The sequence below is a fragment of the Boleophthalmus pectinirostris genome, unplaced genomic scaffold (genome assembly GCF_026225935.1).
Source record: "Boleophthalmus pectinirostris isolate CB_2022bp ecotype Guang Dong unplaced genomic scaffold, ASM2622593v1 HiC_scaffold_8, whole genome shotgun sequence".
Lineage (NCBI taxonomy): Eukaryota > Metazoa > Chordata > Actinopteri > Gobiiformes > Gobiidae > Boleophthalmus > Boleophthalmus pectinirostris.
This window is the reverse complement of record NW_026571515.1, coordinates 5,539,593-5,567,548: the sequence shown is the minus strand read 5'-3', so window position 1 is coordinate 5,567,548 and position 27,956 is coordinate 5,539,593. Positions and strand designations below refer to the sequence as shown.

The window sequence follows — 27,956 nt, the reverse complement described above, 5'->3', positions numbered from 1 at the left end:
CCAGCACGCTCTGTGATAATAAATAAAGATTTATTGAATATATTTGTAGACTGTATATCTGTGGTACATGTAGTAAACAGCATTTGTCACATAAACACAAACATCTCAGTGGTTCTTATTGGACTGCTTCAAGTCAGTGGCTCTTATTAGTGTTAAAACGAAGTGCTTCTCGGCGAATGGAAGAGACGCTTTATTAGGTCTGGAGCTATCCCAGCATGCATTGCGGTATATTGCGGGAAAACTTTGGTTAAAATCGAGCGAGTTTTACAAAAGCAACCACAATCTGAGTTCATAATAATATTCATAGTAACTGTACATCATTGAAATACTGAGCACGTAACTTACATTCAACAGTCACCCAGATTCTCTCAGTCACTAAAACCTTCTGCACTTCCACTGAAATACCTTCATCTGAACAGAGAACACTGAACAGGAGCCAAAGCCAGCGGGGGGGATCTTACATTGTGGTTGTGGAGTTTGTGGATAGCAGAGTACTGTAAAAAATAAGTTTGCATAATAGATACAACATGAGCAGTGGCGGAACGTAACAAAGTAAAAGTACTGTATTTAGAGGTGCATTCTGTAACGTTTCTGATAGAGGGTCCGTCAAATGATTAAAAGTTACATAGTGCGCCTTTAAGTATAAATTTGAGGTATCTGGAGTTTTCTTAAAGTGGATGTTTTACTTTCACTTGACTATATTTGAGAGCAAGTATCTGTACTTTCTACTCCACTGCATTTTAAACTAGATTGAAAAGTAAAAGTATTTTTTTCATTATTGTTTGAGACCAGCTGAAAAGCACGTTCATACTTCGAGAAAACAAAAATATACAAATAATAGAAACTGCTAGGAAAAAATGAATGAAACAAATCAATTGTTTCAGTTGAACAAAATCCAACTCAAATCTTATCAAAATCAGTACATTTGAACATTTGAGACTCAAACTCTGTGCAAAATACTTCTACTTTTTAATACTTTTAATTACCTTTTTCATGTGATATTTTTACTTCACTATTTTTGCTCCATTATCTGTACTTTTACTTAAGAAAATTGAGTACTCCTTCCACCACGGAACATGGTCAGTACTGCCTTTCCATGTTATTCCCACTCACTATAATTACCTCATTACATTACAAGTGTCCGCATTTGATATTAAAAATCCAGTTTACAATATTTCACCTGTAATTCCAATTTACTGTAAAATATAATACCAGTAGCTGACTTCTTTCGTCACAGTGCAAAACTTAAAACACTATTCTGAACAGGCCTGTCACGATAACAGTTTTTTAAGAGTGAAAAATTGCTGAAGTAAATATAGACGATAAACGATAATACTGAAACTAATTTATGCCACTGAAACATTAACAATAAAGTAGATTTAAACCACAAAAACTGCTCTGAATCTACAACATGAGCTACAATAAATAAACAGCAGAATGAAACACTGTAAGGAGTTATTAATTCAACTTTTACAGCTTAAATCTTAACGTATCGAAAAAAATATACAAAAATTTCCCAGCTGTATGAAAAAAAAGCATCCACGTTAAATACAGACCCCCAAAAATACCGTCTCAGCTTTCATATTACTTATTAGAACTTTAAGTCGATACAGTAATTATCGTGACAGATCCAACTTTGAACCATATAAGAATGCGGTCTGAGTTGGTTTTGAAATCAGATTTAATTCAGTGAGGTCCATTTGGTCTTGTGATAATAATTCTTTTATCAGACCATTTTTCTTATAATGAGTGAGAAATTTGAAGTGCGAGTGGTCACGTGATGTTTCTGTGACGTGTTTTTTTAGCTGATTTAATCACGTTTTCCCCACTGGACGATAAACCGAGACGAAGGGCCTTTTTACTCTCGCACATCTGGGATACTGTCCTGCAGAGGCCGGACTGCAGATGGCGCTCTACAGGTAGGAAGACCGCACCAAAATTTGTGTAAACATGTCCAGTGTTGGCGAGTAACAGATTACATGTACCAGAGTTACGTAATCAGAGTACAAATTATGAGTAACTGTATTCAGTTACAATTACTTTGTTGAAATTAATGGATTACACGGTATTTTTCTGTTTTCACATTTTGGGCTATATCTAAACTAGGTCTAAACCAGGTCTAAACCAGGACTAAAACCAGGTCTAAACTAGAGATAAACTAGATCTAAACCAGGTCTAAAACCAGACTAAACGCAGACTAAAACAGGATATAACAGGACTAAATCATGCTGCTTGAACGTGTCTCTTCCTCTTCTAGCAATAATATTTTAATTTGGTTCAGTAAAGTCTGGGCTTTTTATTGTCTTTTAGCAGATAAAACATCTTATGTTACAATATCCTCTCTAGTCTTTGCTTCTCTACTACAATTCAAGTAATCCAAAGTATTCAGATTACAGTTACTCACTTTAAGTAATTTAATGGATTACGTTACAAACTACATTTTGGGCTATATAATCTGTAATCTGTAGGGGAATACATTTTAAAAGTAACACTCCCAACACTAAACATGTCACAGCAACGTCACATGACCACTCTAAAGAAAACTGAGTGACTTGGAATAGGCCTGTCACAATAATTACTACATCATTTTATCGTTCAATATTTGAAAGATGGAACTATAATTTTTGTGGCTCAGTATTTATCACTTATAATTTTTTTTCGCAAAAGTGGCAAGATTTTTCTCATTTTTGTTTTAATAAGAAAGTATTTGAGCTGTAGAGGGTTGAATAAGTCAGTCTTACAGCTAATTGGTTGATTCTAGGGATGTAACGATATATAAATCTCTCAGTACGATATTATCACGATGTGCATCTCACGGTACGATATTTTGAAGAGGCTGATATAATTGTAGATGGGACTCTTTTGAAGCTTTTAAAATACCTTGACAAGATTTTGGTGTGAATTATTTCCGTCATAATGCCAAGAATTCAAGTCTAAAACATATTTCTTCATGTTGTCTGTGATGAAATGAATCATGGGATATGTAGTTCCCAAAGTTTATAAGCCGTTGCTACTGTAAAACCTTGTAATTCGATTTATTGTGACAGCCCATGATATTATTTAAGACTTTTGACGATACGATATCACGATATTTCCGTTATTGTTACATCCCTAGTTGATTTACTATAGGGTGCACTCAAAAGCCTCCAACCCCATCAAAAAACGACCGCGCGTCCCACAATCCAGAGCGCCCTATACAATAATCCTCTCGGGTGTCCCAGCACGACTTCAGTAAACTACAAAGCCGCATCATCCGCAGCGCACGCAAACACGCACGGAGCAGAAAAACACCCGCAGACGCACTCATCACTCCAAGCCGACGAGGAACGGAATGGAGGAACGAACCGAAGAAGCGAGCGCAATGTGCCGCTTCTAGACACAACTGACCAACTGAGTCACTGCGAACACGCCGACAATCCAGTGGCCCCAGACAGCACCCTCCCTACACGCCACAACTGAACAAAGCCCAGAGTCACCGTGAACGCCACAAACAAACAAAACCACTGACCCATCCAACTGTTGTGTTTTGTTTAAAGTCTGGTGCGGTTTATTTGTGAAAAAAGTTTGAAAATAGACCATTTAATGAGAGTGCGCCCTATAGTGTAGAAAATACGGTATTTATTTGTTGCAGCAGGCCTTTAAATGATACTGTAAATTTTTTAAACGGTTTACTGGGATTATCTTGCTTCATTTTAATCTTAATCAGTGGCATAAAGTAGTTTCAATTTGAACATTTATTGCAATATTTTTCTGTAGCGACATACCTGAACGAAATGAGGTCAAATAAAATCCATAGAATTACATTTAGTTCAGATTTGGGCCAAATTCTCTGATGTGCCATGTGTCATTTTCAACATACATTTTTTAAAGTCAGTCTACATTCATATTGCTACCATCATTGATTCAAAATTTACATTAACAGTCACTAAAGCAATTTTGACTATCCACAAGTCCCACGGCCAACCGCAGTAACAACCCCCCCCAACTGTTACTTCAAAAATCCAGACATCTCTTAATCTAATTCTCCCATATTAAATGAAAAAGTTCACAGCTATTTCTCCATTGACTGTATAGAAACTGTATACATAAAAATATCTTGATTCACGTCTGAATAAATGCCTCAGAGTCTACAGTTTTTAAATATTTGATTTTGTCTATTGCTAAAATCTTCCACAAGTTCAACTTCACGTTGGCCACAACAACAAGCAGTAAAAAACTAAGAATTCTGATTAAATTGAACCTGAAAAAGGGACTAGACCTGGAACACTGAGATGCCGTTAGTTTCACAATCAGAACCAATACGATGCCAGGAGAAAAAAAAAATATAAAGAAATCTAGTGGCTTTGTTTTAAAGCGTTGGAAAGAGACTACCAAATGAAACAAAAAGAAAACAATAAGAAGGTTTACATTTTTCTTTGAGCAAAATGCATAACAGTTATTTCAAGGGGAGTAGTAGACTGGAAACAAATGATTTTTATGCAATCTTAAAGGTCCTATATTACGCAAAATTGACTCTTGTTAACTAAGACAAGTTATAATGTTGTTACTTCATCAAAAACATACCTGGAGTTGTGTTTTGTTTCATTCGCATTCAAGTGTTTCAACTAAATTTGCAGGATTTGTGTGTTAAACATGTGTGAATGAAACAAAACAAGACTCCAGGAATGTTTTTACGAAGAAATAATATTATAACAGATCCAAAAATAGCATGATATGACATATTCATGCAAGATTCTTTTTTTCCATAATGAGTAATCTGTGAACTGAAAGTACGAAGTGGCTTTAGGGTTTTAAAATAAAAACGGTTTAAAAACATAAAAGTAGTCTCATTCCAACGCTGCAAAATTAACATTTACTATTGCATCAGAAAACGTATAAAAACAACAAATAAGTCACTAAAAATTAAACCATCCACAAACTAAATAATACATTCATTTAGACTGTAAAACTACTCCTTCAGTTATAGTCCTTGATATAAATAAATAGATTTGTGCAAATGTCCTCAGCAGAAAGTTATTGTAAATATGTGAGTTTAAATATAGACCAGTGTTAGAGACATGCACAATAACAGTCTATGGCTTCTCCTCTTCAACAGTCTCCATGGTGATGGTAAAATTCCCACAAAATCTGATCAGATCCGGTTAAATTTGAAGTTCGTTTTGCGTGCGAGGTCGCAAAGGGATCGGTTTGTTATTCGCTCGAGAAAGAGCAGCTCCTAGTGGTGGAGCTGGTAACTGCAGGTTAGGCTATGTCCAGGGAGTTACTAGTATTTTAGCTCTAAATTAATTCACAGTGATTAGCTCTATATTTTATTATTCTAATGACTATCAATTTAAAGATTCATAAAAAAACGTTAAGTCAAAACATAATTCATGATTTCAGAATTCGCCCTACTCCTTGTCGCTTACTGAAAACGGATAAATGGGAATTAAGTACAATTTAAAAGTACAAATATTGTGGAAGATTGATTAAAAAAATAAGATAATACAGTAACGAAAATTGTTTATCTATTGCTTTACAAAGTGGACATAGCCTTAAGAGAATCCAGATTATTCCAGGTTGTTTGTGGTGCATTTCCAGGTTTTCCAGGACTTCCCTTCGGCGTTTGCAGTAAATTATTCTGGAAGACGTCTGCCTCGGATCCACCGGCTCCTCATGGGTTTGTTGTTTTAAGAAGAATGGCTGCTCCTACACGGTTTGTTATTGCATCCAAACTGTTGCAGCGGAAACGAAATACGCGATAAGGATATTTCAACTCTAAACGTGTCATAGATTCTGGATCCAGCTTTGTTCAAACAGTAAGAAATGATAAAAGTCTCAGAGCAGTTAAACTTCCCTTTGCTCGTCCTCAGTTTGCGGAGACGTCAGAAGAGAAGACTGCGCCGATGTGAGGGGCTGATCTGACCCACTGGAAAGACGAAACAAAGAGACATTATTATATTTTCACAGACCTTGAGAAACTACTGATACCCAAATACTGACACTAAAACTAGTATTTTAAAGAACAATATTATCCATTCTTGTGGCTTAAATTTCCTTTTAAACATTCTTTTGGTCACCTTGGGATTACCGTATTTTCCGCACTATAGGGCACACTTAAAAGCCTTTAATTCCATCAAAAAACTACTGCGTGCTTTATAATCCAGAGCTCCTTATATATGAATTAATTCGGGTGTCATAGTACGACTTTAGTAAACTACAAAGCCGCACCACTTGCAGCATTACGGCTCCCATAGTCAGGAGCATCAACGCCGACTTTAAACTCAAGGCTATTAGAGTTAAAGTGCAAGCTGTGTGGTAGCAGTGGATGAGAGAAGGAGAACACACATTCACCAAGACAGAGAGACAGCGCCGAGCGACTTAAGCCACGATCTGCCAACGGATCGTGGACGCCCGGGCTAAGGATCAGTATCAACTGTGGTCCGAGCTTTCACCAAAACTAGAATCATCACTGAACTGTCAGGGAACAGTAACCACACTGACTCGGATAATGACGAGAGGAATGTGGGCGTGATGGACGCCGTAATCGCCCAACTGTTTGAACAATTATGAGTTATTGTGAATACACGAACAATTTAGCGTCTCAAATTTTTTTACGCGTTACAATTGAACAAAGTTGAGAGTTATTGTGAACACGTTAAATAAAGTTTGACTGACTTATCTAACTGTTGTGCTTTGTTTAATGCGCTTATAGTCAGGTGCGGTTTATATGTGAAAAAAGTTTGAAAATAGACCATTCAATGACAGTGCGCCTTATAATCCAGAGCGCCCTATAGTGCGGAAAATACGGTAGTATTTCACATTTTCTAAATAAAAATAATGTCTACATTTGGAAAACATACTTTATAAAATACATCTCTGGCAGCATGAATGCTAAAGTGTTTGTTAAAAGTGTTTGATAATTTAAACAAGCATCAGTGAAGCAAAATACAATTATTATATTTTCACAGTCCTTGAGAAAACTATTAATACCCAGATACTAAGTGACACTAAAACTAGTATTTTAAAGATCAATATTATCCATTCTTGTGGCTTAAATTTCCTTGTTAACATTCTTTTGTTCACCTTGGGAGTAGTACTTCAGATTTTCTAATGTAAAATAATGTCTACATTTGGAAAACACACTTTATAAAATACATCTCTGGCAACGTGAATGCTAAGTGTTTGTTGTGAACAGAATTTGTCCGTAGAATGAGTCCGTGCTGGTTTATAGGATTTAAAACCAGGGGAAGTTTTACCTGTGACGTAACAATCTGGGTAAAATGTGAACGGGGCATTTTTGAGAGCTCAGACAAGATGATTTAGGATTAATAGATCATTTAAACAAGCATCAGTGAAGCAAAATACAACTCCAGGAATGTTTTTGAGGAGGGAACAAAGTTATAATATGGTTAAAAGATCAGTTTTGCATATATGTCCTTTGAAGTTTCATTATCTCAAGTACATTTTATTTTGCTCCTCCATAAAGTGTAATGTAAAAGCAGCAGTTTGTGCATGCAGTTTACATCTAATTGTAACACTTGATCAACATTTTATCGATTAGAACCTCGAGAGTACGGCACTATATAATGTTGTGGGACGAGAGTTGATTGGCTGTGGTTGTTGGTCCAGACCTACACCACTTCCTCATCTGAAAAGGCTGTTTTAAAGCTGTGCATGTGTCCAAAAAAATATACAGGTGATTATTATTGATGTGCCAAAACATTTGTGAAACCTGGGATCAAGTTTCACAGATTTAAATACCTACTTTCTTTTTACTTTGTATTGAAAATAGCATAAGACTTGATAACTACTTGGTAACTATGATAATTACTATATGGAAAAGTGACAGGAGTTGGATTATGATGGAATTACATCTCAGTATAAATAATTATGCCTGAAATTGTAGTTTTCTGAACAGGAATATTCACAGTAAAAAGAGACACATTTGCAATCTGATTATTGCCAGTGGAACGTGAAGTGCCACTGTACCTGGATCCACTGAAGATGGCGGTCGTATCAACTCTTTCTCCAACTGGATTTCTGGGATACTGAAGATTGACGTGGCTAAAAAAAAAAAAAAAAAAAAAAGACATCAAATGAAAACAGAAAATGCACACCGAAGTTCTTGTAGTGGTCCAAATGCAAGAAACGGTAAAATAAAAATGAAAAAAAAAAAAAAAAAAAGTAAATGTATAGTACACTCTGATGGCCGAAAAGATTTTGAAAGCCAAAAGATGTAAAAACATGAACTATCCTGTGGCGGCGCATTTTGAAGATTTCAACCATCCTATATCTTCCTTAAAATATATTGGCATTGAACAGGTAAAACTGCTGGTGCTCCTGTCAAAAAGAGAGCACTTCTGGATTCACCTCACAGACCTAATTTTGACCTTAGATGCTTTTTGTGATGTGGTTAAACTATTTTTGTACTTAACAGAAAAATTTTATCTAAATATCTGTTTTTTTCTTGTTGTAGAGTGGGCTGATCTCACTGGGTGACCTCACTTTGGGACCTCGTATTCGTTGGAGGGGTATATGACTCTGCGCTCGATTATCTTCCGACTCCCACTTGTCACGTCCGAGCTTGAAGCGTATTATTATGTTTCGCATGTCGGACGCCCAGTAAATCAAATATTTGTTCAATATTGGCCTCACCACAACACCGTTTACCACACCCATAGGCAGTGACACGGATGTGGTAAGGTACTGCAGTGATACGAGTGACTGAATCTGTCCTTAAAACCAACAAGTGTCCAAACACAATGAAAACACTACATATGACAGTGGGCACAGCCATCTTGGATTCTCCCTCGGAATCCTTGCTCAATCTACTTTTTCCGCCGCTGAGGTCTGACTTGTGCCGTCCCAGGAAAAGGGTCGTGTCACACATGTCACAAGGCAACATCTGCAGAAAACCGATTCGGAAGGACAATGGAACGCAGGGTGAGCACCTGGGCTGGCAACCTTTTTGTGTGCTGTGGTCCAAAGTAGGGATGGGCATGATTAATCGATTAATCGATAATTGATCATTAAGAATTTCATCAATTGCGTTAATTTTAATCGACAAACTGAATGTAGGTTGCTGTGTGTAGCGTGACCAAACAGGGGTCTATACATGTGTCTCTCTGCACTCAGAAGGAGCGAGACACAAACAGAAACAGTCGGTCAGTCTGCAACGTACCGAAGCACAAATGCGTATCTACCGATGACTTGTACAAGAAATTCCACGCTTTCTGTTGCGTTCGTGACAAGTGTGAGTCCATGTGCACAGTTTACAAAGCAGCACATATGTTTCTGGTGTCCAGTGGGAAAAAGTTTTGTCAGGTGAGAGTCGCTCAATGTCGATGACGAGTCCCCACCTCCCTCCCCCCGTACGGTGTCCTGGTTTTGACAAACGCAAATATGGTCACACTAACCTGTATTCCACTGAGTCGTGTCTTTTAATCCGACAGAAATTGACCACATCAGCAACACAAGAGCTGTAGTTTTATCTTCGCTTAGTTTATGCAAATTAGTGATGCGGTTTTAAGTTTTGTTTCTGTGAGAGTTGCGCAAAACTGAATTAAACACATTATAATGTCAAACGGATTGATGTGGCTCTAGAGTGGTTACGGTTTATATGTCGTAAAGTTGAATTTATTTATGCAGATTAGTAGAGCAGATAATAAAAATAATGATGATAATTTTTATATAAAAACGTTAATGATTAATCGATAATCGATCGTTAATTCTTCCGACGATCGATTAAGAAAATTTCATCAAATGCCCATCCCTAGTCCAAAGAAAGAAAAGTGATCTGACAAAGGCTTATTTGCCAAAAAGTTATTTAAAAATAAAAAAGCTTTTGGACATTGGCCATCTGAGTGTGCTATGCATTTTTTCACTTTCATTAAAAAAAATACAGACACTTAACTGACCCAGAAGGAAATAAAAAAAAAGAACAAAGACAAACCTAAAACTTTCAAATACTTAAAAGGTGCACTTTGGAACTTTTCTGGCGGAGGGTCTACCATTTCATTGTCTCCATGGAAGTGTTATTCATTTGCCTGGAATGTTCCACAATGTAACTTTAAAACCTATAAATTTCCATGGAGACAACATATTCAAGCCAAGCTACAGGTCAGATCTGTTCACGGTATAAAAATAACTGTAACTGAATAAATGCAAGATAGACAGCAACAACATCTCCATGGAAACAAGCAGGTGGCGAACCCCCCAACCATAAAGTTACAGAGTGTTTTAATTATGCAGAGTATCTTTGTGAAGAGTAAACCAATTTCACATTTAGTATGGGTAGGTTATAAATAGAGTATAAAAAATGAAAAGTACATATGAATATGATTATAAATATTTCAGTGTTAACAGTTGTATGTCTCTTACTGTCAGGCAGAGTGAGCACTTTCCGCCCAAGCACGCTGAAGTACGGGTGATTCATCGCATCATCGGCCGAAATACGCTTCTTCCCCTCAAACTGCACCAACGCACAACACCAAAATATAACATGAAAATATTCACACACGTACACGGCGTTTAAAATGATCTGAAAATGGTTTAACCTAAACCAGGAGGCGTTCACTGACCTGTAGGAATTTTGACAGAAGGTCCACTCCCTCACTGCTCAGTCTGAAGAAACACAGGGAGGAGAGATGATGAGTGATTCAAATGTAGAAGTGTAGAAATGTAGTTTATTGTGATAAAAAGGGTAGGCAATAATCATTCATGGGACATTTTATATAATCGTAATAATCGCCAACAAAGAAAATTGTCATTGAATCACCAAAATATGAAGAAAAAAAGCCACTTATCCATCACAATCTCTGCTAGACTGTGGTTGTTTTCACTCATGACAAAGTGCAATGCAATTATATAAAAGTTGTTTAAACATTAGGGATGTAAACTGAAATATCGTAATATCGTATCGTCAAAGTTCTCACAATTATATCATGGACCATCACAATATATTGAATTACAAGTTTCTTTGCTTAAATTAAGAGTTATGGTGCAGCAATAGAGAAAAAAGAGAGACAGAACTACATAGACCATGATCCTTTGCTCCATTTCAGTGCAGACTACAAGAAGAAATAACAGTTCTAACACTTGTAAGTCTTTGTTCTTTGGATTAAGTCTTGTCAAGGCATTTTAAGAGGGGTTATTCCACGCCATTTCAACAAATGGCCTGTGCACTTCGATCTCAAAAACTGTTGAAAAAATTACAAAATAGTTCCTTACTATCATGTACCAACCCTGTGAAGTTTTAGTGATTTTCGATCATTACTTTAAGTTACAGCTCATTTAGTGAGGGGAGTATGTGTAAATTTACAGGTCCAAAATGCATGTCATTTTTTCTCGGCCGTGTTCACAGGTCGATATCTCCGTAAGTATCACACATACAGGGCTGAAATTTTGTAGGCTTGTGCTCCTCTACTCTGTGTTCAAATAACATCTATCGAAAGTTTAGTATCTCAACTCACCTGTCATTTTATATGAACTTAAAATGAAAAAAAAAAAAATCATTCATTTCCGTGGCCTACCATTTTTAGCCCCTTTTTAAACCTACTTGTAGGTGTTGGAGACCCTTAAATTTTTTTGAGAATCAAGATTTGTATTAGGACTGTTAAAAAAAAAAAAAAAATCACCAAATGTTGAAAATTTGAAATGTGTTATGTGAGAGGGTTCTGTTAAAAACAAGAAAACGCAACATGGTCCGATTTTCACATGTAATTTATGGCATGTGGGTAGTGATGAAAAAGACCTTTCATATGGTACCAAACATATGTATTTTATGAAGCTCCTTCAATTTTTAATTGTATCTTGAACATTCGCATTTGACACAATGACACAAGTCTACAGTGACCATGTATGACCCAGAGGGAAAAGTAGCGTATTTACATTTTTAGCTGTTTAGCCTCCACAAAATATCACAATATCGTACCGTGAGATTCATTCATACCGTGACAATATCGTATCGTGAGACTTGGATATCGTTACACCCCTATTAAACATGGAACTTAGTATTATAATTAATAAATATTAATAAATTATAATTATTCATATCCACAGTGTTGGGGAGTAACAGATTACATGTACAGAGTTACGTAATCAGAGTACAAATTATGAGTAACTGTATTCAGTTACAGTTACTGTTTCAGTGAGTGGTGATTGGATTACAGTTACTTTGTTGAAATAAATGGATTACACGGCGGTATTTTCTTGTTTTCACATTTTGGGCTATATCCCCCCCCTTTTTTTTTTTTTCTTTTTTCCGGTAATTCCACTCATTGCCGGAAACTAAACCAGGTCTAAACTAGATCTAAACCAGGTCTAAACCAGGACTAAAACCAGGACTTAAACCAGGTCTAAACTAGATATAAACCAGGACTAAACCAGGACTAAACTAGATATAAACCAGGACTAAACCATGCTGTGTGGACGTGTCTCCTTCTTCTTCTATCAATAATAGTTTTAATACGGTTCAGTAAAGTCTGGGCTTTCTATTTTCATTTAGCAGATAAAACACCTTATGTTATGATATCGTTTTTGCTTCTCTACAGCAAATCAAGTAATCCAAAGTATTCAGATTCCGTTACTCACTTTAAGTAATTTAATGGATTACGTTACAAACTACATTTTGGAGTATGTAATCTGTAATCTGTAGGGGAATACATTTTAAAAGTAACACTCCCAACACTGTATATCCATAACATTTTTTAACTGCTGACTGCATTTAACCAGTAACTGCAAAACTTTTTAAAAGAAACTACAATTGGAGGTGATTATCAAAATGTCAAAATGTATGTATGCAACACTAAAATATCTAGTATATAGTCCAGGCCAATGGAAACTGTCTAAATGCAAAATAAATTGATAACAAAAGAGGGCATTGTTATGTATCTGTGAGCAACCTACGCATGAACCTTAACCAAGACATAAATGAGACATATCCCAGGCACATTATAGCTCATTGTTTGATGGACTGTGAAGAGTCGATAATCTTTATAATCTCTTTTATCAGATTTTTAGAGATGTTCATTTTGTCACTATTGCCCAACCTTTTATATTTTTCGTTGGTAACTATAATCCCATTAAAGTATAATACGTTACATAACATTTTGGTATTTTTTTCAAAGAAGCTGGACAGTATTAAATCCTCTGTACCAGATTTGAGCAAAATTAGTCTTGCCCCAGAACAAATGTCTTATATAAGCAGCTCTTCAGGTCAAAAGCCCTCTGTGTGCTGATGGCTGAAGATGTACTGATTCACTTTTTTCAGCTCTGATACCAATATCAAGACTTTTGACTTTCTGCATCTGCCGATATCCGTTAATTAACCGATATCAGTGTAGGGACTGAGTATCAGAAGCATTTTTTCCCTCAAAAACACTGTTAACTTATTACAAATTTGATCCAGTTGTGTTATGTAATTGTTGTTTATCCTGCAAGTACCTATATAAACAGCTTTGTATGAATAAAAGTAGAAATATTATGAGATGTTTGAGGCCTACATCAGCCACTTAATAGGCGAGTTTCAGCTGAAGTCATTGTTATTAAAAGCCCGCGTTGCATGCTGGGAAATATTTTGGTCGGAGGCAAGAAACACGAAAGCGGTCAAACACAGTGCGTAACCTCACGTATTTATCCCCGATAATGGTAAATTCCTGCTGCATTATCGGATGCACAAATAGAAGCACGGAAGAAGGAAAATGTCTTTTTCGTATTCTGAGTGAAAAGAACCCCTAACGGTGAATTAAACGGCTTTCAAACATCCGCAGAGCAAACGTACAAGATCCAAGCAAACCGTGGACTCCAACAGGTTCAACAACACATCGAGACTCTTGGAGGTTTTCATCTTTTCTGCTGTGAATGGCCCAGGAGTTTCCACCAAGTCATTGTGGATATCGCCGAAGTGAATATTTGTCCAGGTAGTTGGCGATTCTGACCAGAAATTTGGTTTGGTCCAGGCTTTTGTCGGGGTTGAAAAGGGTGATTTGGCGTCCGTCAATGCTTATGACCAATTTCTGGTCAAATGGTCTTGGGTCCTCTGCCGTTAGAGTGGATAAATACCCGGGATCAATACCCTTTACGTGCTTTCTCGCTCCGTCCGTCATGTTGAATTAGTGTTTCTTGCCGCCGACCAAAATAATTCCCAGCATGCAACGCGCGCTTTTGTCAACAATGAAACTCGCCTATTGTCTACATTTTATAATAAAGAATTTTGCGTTGAAAAACAAATAAATACATAAATTTTAAAAATCAGGAAGTGTGTGTTAGCATGCTAGTTGTTGGCTTTACCGTCAAGACAAAACTTCACTTTGGTGTCTGAGAGTTGTGAAAACCGCTCATAAAAGTGCTGTGAATAATTACGATGCTTGAAATATTAAAAGTTAAAGGCGCACTGTGCAACTTTTCTAGTGGAGTCTGTCACCTGCTTGTTTCTATGGAGATGTCGATACTCTCTTGGAATGTTCCACAGTATGACATTAAACAGCTCTACCTTACATTTATTGAATTACAGGTGGTTTTATAGCTCAAAAATATGTAGAAAAACAAGCATTCTGATTATGAGCAGGGTCGCCTATCCACAGATCTGACTTGTAACTTGGTTGGTTTGGTCTCCATGAAGACAGAAAGGTTTAATGCCGTACTGTGAAACATTCTAGACAAAGCAATAACATCTCCTTGAAGAAAACACATATGACGGACCCTCCACGAGAGAAGTTACACAATCCACCTTTAAGTGAGGTATAATAAGGTTTAAATGAACTACCGGTTAGTTCTATTTTCTATTTTTTCACATTTTTAAATTCAGGTACAGCAATCTACATCTCTTTCTGTATTTTACAAAACTGCATGACCCGGTTGAGAATGAACTTGACAACACTGGTTACATAAGCAGCAGCAGCAGCAGCAGCAGTGACTGATACCTGGGCGTGTGGTTGCTGAGTCTCTCTCCTCTGTACTGTGGATAGTTATAGGCCACAAACTCCTCATTAGAGCTGATCCCAGGCCAGCTCTGCTCCGTGGGCGTCCCTGGACACAAACACAAGGACACGAGGATGAGGTCATTCAGTGCAGAGCCCAAATGAAAACTGATATGAGCCTGTCCATAGACGCTTCGGATCAGATGGCACAGGCGAGCACAGAACGAATCTCAAAGTCAGCAGCATACTGAAATGTAGCTTTGTTACATCTAGGGCTGTCATGATAATTACTATATCGACTTATGGTTCAATATATGAAAGACTGATCAACATTATTGGGGTCATTATTTATTCTGTGTACATTTCCTTTGCACTGAAAAATGTAAAACTTCTATGACTCAATATCGATGCAAACTAACTACAGAAGTGTTTTCTTCTGCTGTTTATTTATTCCAGCTCAAGTTTTTTTTCAAATGAAACAGAAAACGCACACCAAAGTTCTTGTAGAGGTGCAAATGCAAGGAACAGCAATTCAAAAGTGAAAAAAAAATGCATAGCACACTCAGCTGGCCGATGTCCAAATGCTTTTTTTTTTTTTTTTTTTTTAAATACCGTTTCGCCAAAAAGCCTTCATCAGATAATTTTTCTTGTTTTGGACCACAGTATACAAGCTCAAGTTTCAAGTTAAGTTACTGCAGATTTACAATAGTTTTAGTGGTTTAAATCTGCTCTTTGTGTCAGTGGTATAAATTTGTTTCAAAAGTAGGGCTCATCATCTGTATTTACTTAGCCTGATTCATCAGCCGGTTACACTTCGTGGAAACCGTCTGACCTCGCAGCATTAGGATTCGTTCGCTCGACAGTAGGTGGGTACTTTTTGTATTTAAACAATCGCTGCTATTTGGTCATGACATATGTAACACACCAAATCCCTTAGGAAGAAGGGCAATAACGTCTTTCCCCTTGATAAACATTCTCTTTGTTCCGGCTTAAAATCCTCGATCTTAGGAATTGTTGTCAACACAGAATGTATGGCTTCGTCTACATCCATCTCAACGCTTTGTTTACTGTTGTGTTGTACCACAAAAGGGACCCAGACAGGCGCTTGAGTTTGACGTCATGGCTTCACAGCTCTTTGCTGATTTGCCAGTGTGCGATCTACAACTTCCGGAGTTGCAAACCGTCTAATGCAGGGGTGCTCACACTTTTTCAGCATGTGAGCTACTTACAAAATGACCAAGTCAAAATGATCTGCCTAATACAAAGCCAAGCACTGAAACACTCTGTGCCCCTTTTTGGACCCTCACCCACAGTTTGAGAACCCCTTCTTTAAGAGAACTTCCTCTGGCACTTTACACAAAACTGTGAAAAAAGTGAAGGAAGATTTTTAAACCTGTTTTTTAAAGTTCCAAACTGGAGTTACATTCTTTTCTGGTTTTGCAGTGATATTTACCAGCCTCTGCACATTTACCAAACCAAACGCACATCGTGACAAACACAGATGCATTTGTGCACTTTTGTTAGACAAACTTCAGCCAAATGTGGCAGTAGGTCTGTTCTGTAGATCCGCTCTATGCTGTAGCCTGCTTTGTGCCAACACTGTAACACAAATTTAGACTGGTTTTTGCTTCACGTTTGATCTTGCTCTTCTAATCAGCCGCACTGTGGGAGGGGCTTGTGTTCGCTGTACGCAGGAAGCTGCGAGAGCGTGAAAAGGGGAGGGGCGGCGTGCTGACGTGAGGCAGATGGACAGGTAGGATGTTTAGGAAGTTGAACCTGCCCTGTGATGCACGCTGGTACACGAGGGCACACGCTGTTGCAGACGAGCCGTGCATAGGGAGCGTGTGTGTTTGTGATGTGCCGTAGAGTCTCCGTGGGTTTCAAATGAGCGCACAGGCTGCACTGAGACGCCCCACACGCTCTCGCACACCGGCAACGGCCGTAATGAAATATGATCGCACTTGCTGAGTGTCAGACTTTGACTCGATGGCATTTGGACTCTGTCTTGCCTCTCACTCAGAGACGAGTACTAAGACATTGCGATCTACCCACATGACCTTGGCGATCGACTGGTAGATCGGGATCAACGTATTGGGCACCCCTGGTCTAATGTATTCCGATTCCTGACGTAATTGCTGGAGCGAAATGAAACTGAGCAGAGGCACTAGGTGGCACCAGTATGGCTAATATTTACTTCTTCTATCACAGTTTGTTATTGTGACAGGCCTAGTTGCAGTGTAGAGTAGAATGATCATTTTATGGCAATTGGCAAATCGCAACAGCTGAAATTCCTTTATACAATATACATTCCCAGCAAGCAAAAACATCCATTCTTACTGTAAAGAATTGCCAAGCCTGTAGTGTTATATTTAGCAACAGAAGTATTAGACCTGATATAGCACAGGTTTAGATCCGGTGATACTTGGAAAGACAAGTATTATTGTAGGTGGTACTTGATGTGAAAAGTTTGAATTTATAAACGTGTTCAGAAATGCAGGGGAGTCTTGTTTTAGTCCAGGAGCTCAGTCAAAAGCAAATTACACAGAATTTTATAATAGAAATTGCAGAATTGTTTAAGTTTTTCCCTCAAATTGTTCAGTACTGGTTTATGTGATGTTAATAGATTATGTATTTTAGAGCCTCTTACAAATTACAACTACTATACAACTACAAATACTAATATGGCCTTTCTAACCCCCATCAAACACGTACTCACATATATTTGTACAGTTAAGCTTCATGGAGTGTCTTGCTCATGGACACATTGGCAGGGATCAAACCGCTAAACATATAAGTTAAGGTTCTCTTACTGGTTCCTCTTCTCATGAAAAGTATTGTTCTTCTTTTTTATTACAGTATTTTTCAGCATTGCCAGTGGTATCTGGTATTTGTCTCGATTACCGTCTCCACAGCAGTACTCTGGTTGTATTTCTTACCTAGTAGTTTGAAGATGAAGTGCAGCTCCTCCTCCACCGTGGACCCGGGGAACAGAGGTCGCCCTGTGGCCATCTCGTAGAAAATACACCCCACGCCCCTAAAACACAGGACAACGTATAAAACAACAGATGGGAAATAAATAGAGTTGTCAACAACTTGAAAGAATATCACAGGTTTAACTTTACCCTGTTGGAGTGTTAACTCTTTCCTACATTCTGATACTTTACTTATTTCAATAGTCCCTCTAGTTTCTGAATAAGAGCTATCTGAATGTAAAAAATCTGCCCCTGTTTCCCTCCGTTACCGCTTGACCGGACCCACCTTTAACATTTTTACATAGTGAATTAGGTTTCATCTAAAAATAAATAAATAAAGGAAAAGTTAATAAACATTGCAGTTGATTTCCTGTTCTAAGGGACTGACCACATGTCGATGTGAGTGGAGTAGTCGGTGCTTCCCAGCAGAATATCTGGAGGCCTGTACCACAGCGTCACCACTTCATTAGAGTAAGTTTTCGTGGGGATAGACTTCGCTCGAGCCAAACCTTAGAAAGAAGAAAAGGTGTTAATCCGGGAAGATTAGACTGAAACTGAAATATGAACTGATGCTAATAGTTTTTGTATTACATAACTGAATTACAGTCAGAATTTCACTTAAATTGCAATTTTGACTGAGTTGTGATGTATTGTGCAGCATACATTTTAACCTGTGCTTTAAATCCAGGCTCAAAACAGTTCTGGTTAGCTGTGCATATGTTTGTTTACGATATGTTTTTATTTGGCGCACTTCCCTCTTCTCTTTTAATGTTAATTTCATGATGATTATTTATGTTTTGGTTAGTTTGTTTTGTGATTTCAGTGTCTTTCTGCACTTTGAATCGCCAAAATGCGCTATACAAATAAACCTACCTTGCCTTGCCCTGCCTTTAATTCCACCTAACCACTCCCATGTATGTGTTTGTGTGTGTGAGACTACGAAGCGCTTTGTGTGTCTTGAAAATGCTACAGAAATTAAAGGTATTATTACATTTTAATTGTACAAATGTCTTACCAAAATCGGCTAGTTTGAGTTCCCCTTTGTCATTGATGAGCAGATTTTGGGGTTTTAAATCTCGGTGCAGGACTTTTCGGCGATGGCAGTAGGACAGCCCTCTGAGCAGCTGGAACAGGAAGAGCTGAAGGAGAGAATGCACGATAATTCATTTATTTCTGACAGTAAAATGAGATCAGTACAACAAAAGACGGCAGTGTATGACCTCTGAAAACTGTCAGTACTGTTTAGTCTTTGAATTGGCTTTTTCAATTCATAAAAGAGTCAGCGTAATGGAGGTGTGCAAAAAAATTACAAAAACAGACGGTACAGTCAGAGCATGTTCGGTTCAGTGTTTCATTGTTAAAATAAAAACATTTTCTTTGAAGGGTAAAACGAGCTGTCCCCCGAGAGACATGTAAGCTGTGTTGAGGCTTTGAACAATGGAGACTGTCTTTGTCTATTTAAAAAGGCTTCCGGTAAAACATGGATGGCATAAACTTGTTGTGGAATTTTGCATCCCCTGCATAATCTCAGCAAGGACACCTCCAGGTCATTGTTGACATTTCACTGTGGCATCATCCAACTATTACAGAATTTGTCCTTTTTAACATTATCATTTTCCTTGGTCAAGTCTTCTCACAGAAGCGGTATGCTCTTCTCTTTTCATTTTATCTGTCTCTCTCTCTCTTTTTAGCTCCTATTTGAACCTCCTTCTGTGGAAACATAGTCAGGCTCGAATAGCCAAAACTAACGTGCAGTGTTGAGTGTTTCAAGTTCACCGGGTCCCAGACTGATAATAAACTTCTCCTGCCTCAGACATCCAGAGTCTCTGCCGCTCTGTACAACTCTAGGACTCGTTAGGACAGAAATTATTTTCCCTAACAAAACTCATTCTGAAATTACATTAACTCCAAACTAGAGCAAGTGACATGTGTGTTTTATCATTATCAGCTCAAACCAAAAGGAAAATCCAATGTTGTCATCTTACATTGTGTTTACATACGTTCACATGTACTGTGTATTTGTCAACACTAAAATATGTTGGGCTCATGGTGATGATATCAGAACATGCCAAATTCCTTATAGTTAAAATTGAGATTGAACTTAAATTGAGTCAGAATTATATGGTATAGTCTATAGTTAATTTATCAGTAATCACTGGATCAATAAATATGAAACAAAAACGGTCACAATATTAAAATATGCCTTGTGTGTTTTTTTTTTTTTTTTTTAGTAGTAGTAGTAGTAGTTTCTTTTCTTCAGTCAATTAACATAATCATGCATCATATAACAATGACTTAATAAAACAAAACAAAAAAACCCAAAACAAACTATGTAGTTAATGCATATAAATAAAGTTATTCTGTAGACCGAAGGTGTTTAGGCTGAAGTTTAACACTTGTGCCAAACCCTATTAACATATAGAATAGGATACAAGATGGCAGAACTATTTACAGAAAACAACAAAAAAAAGTCCTCTTTGTGTTCAAATTAACTGAGGGGACATTGTTCTTATCTTATTTTTTTATGAAAGCTTTAAAAAATGATGTCATAACCCCAAAGATAAAATAGTTTTCAATCTATACAAAAAACAACACAAGTGAAAGTAAAAAAGCAGTTCTTACTTTTACATTATGAACATGAATGGTGTTTCCACAGTCGTCCAAATACTGCTTCAGATCTTTATCCTGAAAAAAAAAAAAAAAATTAAAAATCATTACAATTAAATAAGCATGTTAAGAAGTCAATTTAAAGATGCAATATGTAACTTTTCGGTTATGGGTCCTTCACCTTCTTGTTTCTATGGATATATCACATTACAGGTGAGTGCAGTATTTCGTTTCTGTGTATTTTTATACTGAAATGACAAATAAATTCTGATTCTGATTTAATTTTTTGCTCAAAAATACCTAAAAATGAAAAAAAAAAAAATCTGACTGTGAGTAGGATTGCCTCTCCACAGATCTGACCAGTAACTTGGACCTGGTTTGGTCTCCATGTTGATAGAAAGGTTTAATGCCATACTGTGAAAAAAGACAATGACATCTCTAGAAAAGTAGGTGATGAAGGTGATGGACCCTCCACATGTAAAGTTACACAACGCACCTTTAAAGAGTACTCAAATACGCTGATCTAACATGTTGGGAGTTTGCTGTGTATTTACATATAGCCACATTTGCTTTAAACTAGTTAAAATACCAGAATTAGAATGAATAGGCGAGTTTCATTGTTGACAAAAGCGCGCGTTGCATGCTGGGAATTATTTTGGTCCATGGCAACAAACACTAATTCATCATGACGGAGCGAAAAAGCACGTAAAGGGTATTGATCCCGATTATTTATCCACTCTAATGGCAGAGGACCCAAGACCATTTGACCAGAAATTGGTCATAAGCATCGACGGAGCCAAATCACCCTTTTCAACCCCTACAAAAGGTGGACCAAACCAAATTTCTGGTCTGAATCGTCAACTACTTGGAAAAATATTCACATTGACGATATCCACAATGACTTGGTGGAAACTCCTGGGCCATTCACAGCAGAAAAGTTGAAAACCACCAAGAGTCTCGATGTGTTGTTGAACTTGTTGGAGTCCACGGTTTGCTAGGATCTTCTACGTTTGCTCTGCGAATGTTTGAAAGCCGTTTAATTCACCGTTAGCGGTTCTTTTCACTCAGAATACAAAAAAGACATTTTCCGTCTTCCGTGCTTCTATTTGTGCATCCGATAATGCAGCAGGAATTTACCATTATCGGGGATAAATACGCGAGGTTACGCACTGTGTTTGACCGCTATCGTGTTTCTTGCCTCCGACCAAAATATTTCCCAGCATGCAACGCGGGCTTTTAATAACAATGACGTCAGCTGAAACTCGCCTATAAGTGAAGTCTTACCAGATACTCAAAGACGAGAGTAAGGGACTTCTGTGTGTGGATGATGTCGTGGAGTGTGACAATGTTGGCGTGTTTCAGATCCTTCAGAAGAGACACTGCAAATACATGGCAACACATAATACTGTAAAAATATAATAAAAACAACGCATACATGTTTAAAAAGTTCGGGTTATGGTTAAGAATACAATTGATCAGGCAGTACCTTCTCTAATTGCAGTGCAGGGAGCTCCTTCTTCGTGCTCCAGGCGGATTTCCTTCAGAGCCACCAGGTTTTCAGTCAGTTTACTTCGTCCTTTGTACACAGTGGCGTAAGTTCCCTGGACATATAAAAACATGAATATTTTGTGATTTGTGAATAAATTTGATCTATTTAAAAGGCCCATATTACGCTATTTTTATTTCCGATCTAGGATATAATGTTGTTGTTGTTGTTTGTTTGAGGAGTTAACAACATTATAACCTAACTTAAAACTCACAAGTGTCAATTAAATAATATAATTTCCTTACCTCTCCCAATTTGTCCAGTTTAATATAGGTTTCCAGTTTCCCAAAACCTATTTCTGACTGAAGACACAAAATAGCATGGTTAATTTAAGAAAAAGACGTAAGATATTAGTCAACAGAAATCAAATGTACCAGTGAGACTCTGCGCAGCCGCCTGCTGATTGGTTGATCAAAAATGCCCGGACCAATCATATTGAACTTCTCTAGGTAGCCATCGGGAAGACGGATATCGGCCGGAAGAGACAGGCGCTTGTTTATGTCCTAGAAAATATAGGAAATGTTATAATTTATTTAAACAGCAACTCAAATACAATAATGACAATAATGCATTCAGTATTAGCACAAAAAGTAAACAAATGTGCTTTAACTACACTGCTACTCAGAGGAAATTAATATATTGCAGCCCTATAACACCATCTCAGACCATCAAACCAGCACACAGGCACAGCTTCATACATAGTCAATGCAAGAGGAAGTGTCTTGCTGAAGGACACAACAGCTTTATCCATTTAAAGTGAGAGCTAAAATAAAAATAAATTCTGCTGGTGCTATTATACTGTGTTGTTAAAGCAGAAATATTCAGCTAAATTGACTTTTAATCATGTTATAGTCGTTTCCCCTCCTCATTTCCCCTCTCAGAGTTGTATTTGTGATTCATGCTCATTGCCGATCAACCCCACCATCGACACACACCCACTGCACTGCAATTTTATGTTCTTAATCAGTGATGTGCGTATGATTCAGCAGCATCATCCTTTTGGTGCAAATCTCTAGCGTGATGTGCAGCTATCCATCAGAGGTGCTGACAACTTCACGGTTCTTTGTTGTTTTAGATGAATATAGGCGAGTTTCATTGTTGACAAAAGCGCGCGTTGCATGCTGGGAATTATTTTGGTCGGCGGCAAGAAACACTAATTCAACATGACGGACGGAGCGAGAAAGCACGTAAAGGGTATTGATCCCGGTTATTTATCCACTCTAACGGCAGAGGACCCAAGACCATTTGACCAGAAATTGCTCATAAGCATCGACGGACGCCAAATCACCCTTTTCAACCCCGACAAAAGGTGGACCAAACCAAATTTCTGGTCTGAATCGCCAACTACTTGGACAAATATTCACATTGACGATATCCACAATGACTTGGTGGAAACTCCTGGGCCATTCACAGCAGAAAAGTTGAAAACCTCCAAGAGTCTCGATGTGTTGTTGAACTTGTTGGAGTCCACGGTTTGCTAGGATCTTCTACGTTTGCTTTGCGAATGTTTGAAAGTCATTTAATTCGCCGTTAGCGGTTCTTTTCACTCGGAATATGAAAAAGACATTTTCCTTCTTCCGTGTTTCTATTTGTGCATCCGATAATGCAGCAGGAATTTACCATTACCAGGGATAAATACGCGAGGTTACGCACTGTGTTTGACCGCTATCGTGTTTCTTGCCTCCGACCAAAATATTTCCCAGCATGCAACGCGGGCTTTTAATAACAATGACGTCAGCTGAAACTCGCCCATAGCGTTATAAAATGTGTAAATCCTAACGTAATGACCCACAGATTCATAGATTATAACTAAATAAAGCAGACACAAGTAGAAACGGTCTTGTTTAAGTGTGTTTGTAACTCTCTTTACAGTTAAAGAGAATAGTCTATTTTTGCTAGTAATTTAATCAGGGTATTCCCAGGTTTGACTACCGCAAATTTAAGACCTTTTTAAGACCACTTAAATGAAAATTAAGACCAACATCGCACCCATTATGCAAGCGAAAAACACCAGATCCAATTGTAATAATGAGCAACCAGCGATGTACTATATCTAGAATCTAAGAGCCACTGTGGATTAAACCTGCACTTCCCCACGATCCATCCAACGTCGTCCTCCACTCTACTAACTGTTTACTCATTGCCGCCGGCACCAGAAACGAAAATATTGTTTGCGCATACTCCAAATTATTCACATTGGTTTTTTTTTCCCTCCCTCCATTTAACATTGCACTGCAGCCGAGTTGAGCTGAGTATACAAAAAATAGGCTAATGAAATTTAAGACCTTTTCAAAACTTTTAAGACCCCGCGGCTACTCTGTGAATGGATTCATTATCAACGATTAACTCATATTTTTTTTACATTTCTGATAAAATGTTGGTGTGTTTTGCACGTGTACCTCTCTGGAGATCTTCTTATTCCTGAGGCGCACTCGGACTGGACTCTGCTGAACCTCGTCAGCAGAAGACACCGGCTCACTCTCTCCATCAGAGCTCATCTTCACATCCTCGTGGACAATTTCTGCACAAACAAGTTAGCCACAGTAAATTATATTAGATTATGTTTTTAATTTTTATTTTATATTTGATTCAACACACTGCAGTTTGTTGGAAGAGAAAGAAGTGTTGACTGCTAAATCAGAGGTCTATTTAAAGGTCCTGTATTACGCAAAATTGAATTGAATATACCCGTAGTTGTGTTTCTTTTCATTCACACATTTGTGTAACCTTTTATTATTTGTCCGTCTACATCTCAAAAGCTCAAAATACTCTCTTCCAACTCGTGATGTCATGAAGTGGTAGCTTTCATGTAAACAGCTACATTTTACCTTTTGTTTTGTAGAGATTGGCAACTCTAGGGCTGAAATTGTCCAAATGATTCTACTGAAAACGTATGGACTTTAAAAACACAGTGGAGCACTTTCTGTATTACCACTTGACATAAATAACAAGATGGAACAGAGTGTTTTATGTTTGAGAGAAGAACTCGGCCTAAATGTGCAAGATTTTTGTGTTAAAGAATGAAACAAAACACAACTCCAGGTCTGTTTTTGATGAGGAAACAACATTATAACAGATCAGAAAATAGCGTAATTTAAATCATTAAATAAAATCAATTTATAGTTGTTAAATCCTCCTCAAAATGTTGATATATGTGTTTTTTCATTGTGTTTTGTTTGTATCCAAATGTAAGGTGTAGTTTTGTTTATTTGTTTGATTTTTGGCTAGCTTTATCTCTCAGTTGGTAAAGAAGTAGTAATATCTAATCTTGTTGTGTCATTTTACATTCATTCTTGTCTGTAATAGTCGTATCATGTTATACCGAGCCGTGTGGTGTGGTTGAGGTAGGAGCTCAGACTTCTCCCCAGTCCTCTCGGCCTCCTCAGAGAGCTGCTGTACGACTGAAGCAGAGCCTGCACCTTCCCACCTGAGGAGCTGGCCCCGCCCCCTCCACTGCCACGCCCCTTCACACCTGAGGACGAGCTGGCTCCGCCCCCTCTCACACCCAAGGAGGACCGCATTGAGCCCACCTCTGGGACCCACACAGGTGAGGGACAGGTGAGGGCAGGGGTAAAAGAACAAGTGTGTGTGGGGGGGGAGGCAATGATTGGTTGATTTGGAAGAAAAGAAAGGAAAGGGAAAAACAAAGGTTAATTGATTGACAGCTGAACGGACAAATCAAAATGTCCGATCCAAACAACCAATCAGTTTAAAGACAGGGAATCGTGCAGCATGCATAACTCATAAATGTATCTGGAGAAATGGATTTAAACTACTCTGAAGAGTTCTGAAGAATGAACGATTTTTACTATACGCACACGTTCCAAATTTACATCAGTATTTTGTACAAGTTGCCAGTTAATGCAAGCCACTTGTAATCTACAAAATGTGTTAAAAAATGAATGTATAATTGAGTAACTTTTTTTTTTAAATTGAAACCCCACTGCATACATTTTTATCCCAAAAATAGACTAAATAAAAGCATGTTGTTTTTCCCCTTGAAAAATCTGCGTCTTTACTGTAATCAGAGTTACATCTCTACAAACATGAATCTAACTTGGCCTGGCAGGGGGCCTCCACCAGCGTGTTTCCAAATGTTGTTTCTTTGCGTCTTCTACACTAGTATGGCATAAGACTTACCCGTCTCCATGAAGAATGTTCCTTAGTACAGTTTTAACTTTATATTTCCTTGGAATCATGCAGGTTACCTCCAGAAAGTTACGCAGTGTTGCTTTAACGCTGAGGCTACAATTGAGCTTCTTCCAATACTACAAAGAGGACCTAAGTATCCATTTCTCTAATACATTCAGTGGTTCGGTGTTTGTCTTTCTCAGTCAATATTTACCTGAATCGCTGTGAGAAGTCACATCCTGGTTAACCTCGCTTACTGTCCTGTCTCCGCCCGCGGCCCCGCCCCTCCCCAGAGTGAGTGAGAGCTGCCGTTTGATCTTCCTCACCCGCTCCATGAGGGGGGGCAGGGGGGGCCGCGCCGAAGAGGGGGGAGGGGCAGCCAGGCCGGACTGCACACCTGGACATGGAGGTCAAACACAGGTCAATGTGAAGGTGATAATGACAGGAGATGCACATCTAGACTAAGGCAGGTAAAACGCACAGGTGAATACAAAGAAAGACAGAGGGAGAAGGGGACAACACCTGTACAGGCCTATTACAAGCATTCTAACCAAATTTAATCAACATTGCAAATTTGTAATATACAATTTGTAGCCTGCAAATCCTTAACATGCACCATTAACGCTTTATGTAATTCTACAGTAAGAAATTATGTTCTTATTGAAAAGATGTTTAATTTTTGTGTCGTTTTTGTCTTAAACTGTTATCACTTTGGTTATAGTTAGGCTTTACATTAGGCTTTCAGAATATATTTTGTTGTTTAGTATATTAACACCAATAGCATCAAGTCCAATCCAGAACCAGAGGACTGCTCGGACTCAGCGCTCGTTTTCTCTCCTGTATCTTATTTTTTCTCTACAGTCACTGGTTACAAAAGCTGTAATAACTGGTCCACATATGTGTCATTATTTATGCGTGTGATCACTGATCTAATGTCTGTGCCAGACCACAGGAAACCACCATCACACCGCGCACAGCCACAACCACATTAACTACAATCACACTTATGGACATTAGAATTAGTGGTGGTCTTCAATATGGATCTATTCATTAGATTAAATCATTTCAGAACAGTACAGTTAAATAAACTCTGAAGCTCATGTAGAGACCATTATATTAAGCCTCCACCTGAGGCTGAGCCTGTTACCGCGCCATGGCAGAAGGTTCGTGGGATGTTCTGACAGCTAACAGGCTAACACACATTAGCTCATCGCCCTGACAGCTGCTCGGAGCCGCTACTCTGAGATCACCGGCTAATTCCTGCCGCGGACCGTGGAGCAAACAGCGAACGGTCAGCGCGGGGCCCGTCTACTTCCCGCGGCGCAGCGACTGTCACGGCTCGGTTATAAATAGCCCCCGGAGGCGGAGCGGCTTTAGCCCGAACCTGCTGCCGCTCCACGAACGCCACCGCCGGTATATCCAGCAGGACTCTCCGCCTTCGGTTCTGTGTCTGAACACGGGACTCCGCTGCCCGCAGCACTCACCGGGAAGATCGGTCCCGGTCCGGCCGCTTGGTTCTTTGGCTCGGTTCAGTGTGACAACGGCTCTTCTCTCTCTGGCTCCCAGTAATCTGCAGCCATGTTGCCGCTGCGCTCTGCCCCGCCCCCGGTGCGTCCGCACGGAGATCCTCGGCCACTCGGCGCTTGGAAGGTTCCTTTGGACTGGCCCTATGGGACTGGCCACTTAGTTCATAACCTGTTTATAAATCTCTAGAATTTATATTTAGAAAAAAGGAGAGGTACCTGTTTGTTTTACATACCAAAGCAGAAACATAATAGTGCTCAAATTACAAGATGTTTT

General features: G+C 38.4%; 1 protein-coding gene across 2 annotated transcripts; it reads right to left on the bottom strand.

Moving 5' to 3' along the window:
- Window positions 1–11: 11 nt before the first annotated feature.
- On the bottom strand, window positions 12–27,761 carry cdk16 (cyclin-dependent kinase 16). 2 transcript variants are annotated; one of them, XR_008633660.1, is made up of 17 exons: window positions 26,371–26,553; window positions 25,348–25,557; window positions 24,425–24,546; window positions 22,400–22,528; window positions 22,271–22,327; window positions 21,966–22,080; window positions 21,764–21,858; window positions 20,495–20,557; window positions 18,888–19,011; window positions 18,261–18,381; window positions 17,837–17,934; window positions 14,904–15,009; window positions 10,563–10,605; window positions 10,363–10,453; window positions 7,972–8,046; window positions 1,246–5,908; window positions 12–1,196 (listed from the first exon to the last, which is right to left on the bottom strand). XR_008633660.1 is itself a non-coding variant. In XM_055165716.1 (17 exons), exons 2-17 carry the CDS (start codon window positions 26,489–26,491, stop codon window positions 5,865–5,867), a joined length of 1,614 nt encoding a protein of 537 aa, XP_055021691.1. In that variant the 5' UTR covers window positions 26,492–26,553; window positions 27,641–27,761; the 3' UTR covers window positions 12–5,864. The 2 variants fall into 2 exon arrangements, 1 of the variants encoding a protein (XP_055021691.1); XM_055165716.1 differs by adding an exon at window positions 27,641–27,761 and having other exon boundaries at window positions 12–5,908.
- Window positions 27,762–27,956: the final 195 nt, after the last annotated feature.

What these genes read in the sequence shown, in the direction of transcription:
- cdk16 (XM_055165716.1), bottom strand. Translation starts at nt 26,491, where the DNA reads ATGGAGCGGGTGAGGAAGATCAAACGGCAGCTCTCACTCACTCTGGGG. An exon ending in AACTGGACAAATTGGGAGAG is followed by an intron (nt 22,081 to 22,270) that starts GTAAGGAAATTA and finishes TTATATGTCCAG; the next exon opens with GGAACTTACGCCACTGTGTA. An exon ending in TTCATGTTCATAATGTAAAA is followed by an intron (nt 19,012 to 20,494) that starts GTAAGAACTGCT and finishes TCTCTCCTTCAG; the next exon opens with CTCTTCCTGTTCCAGCTGCT.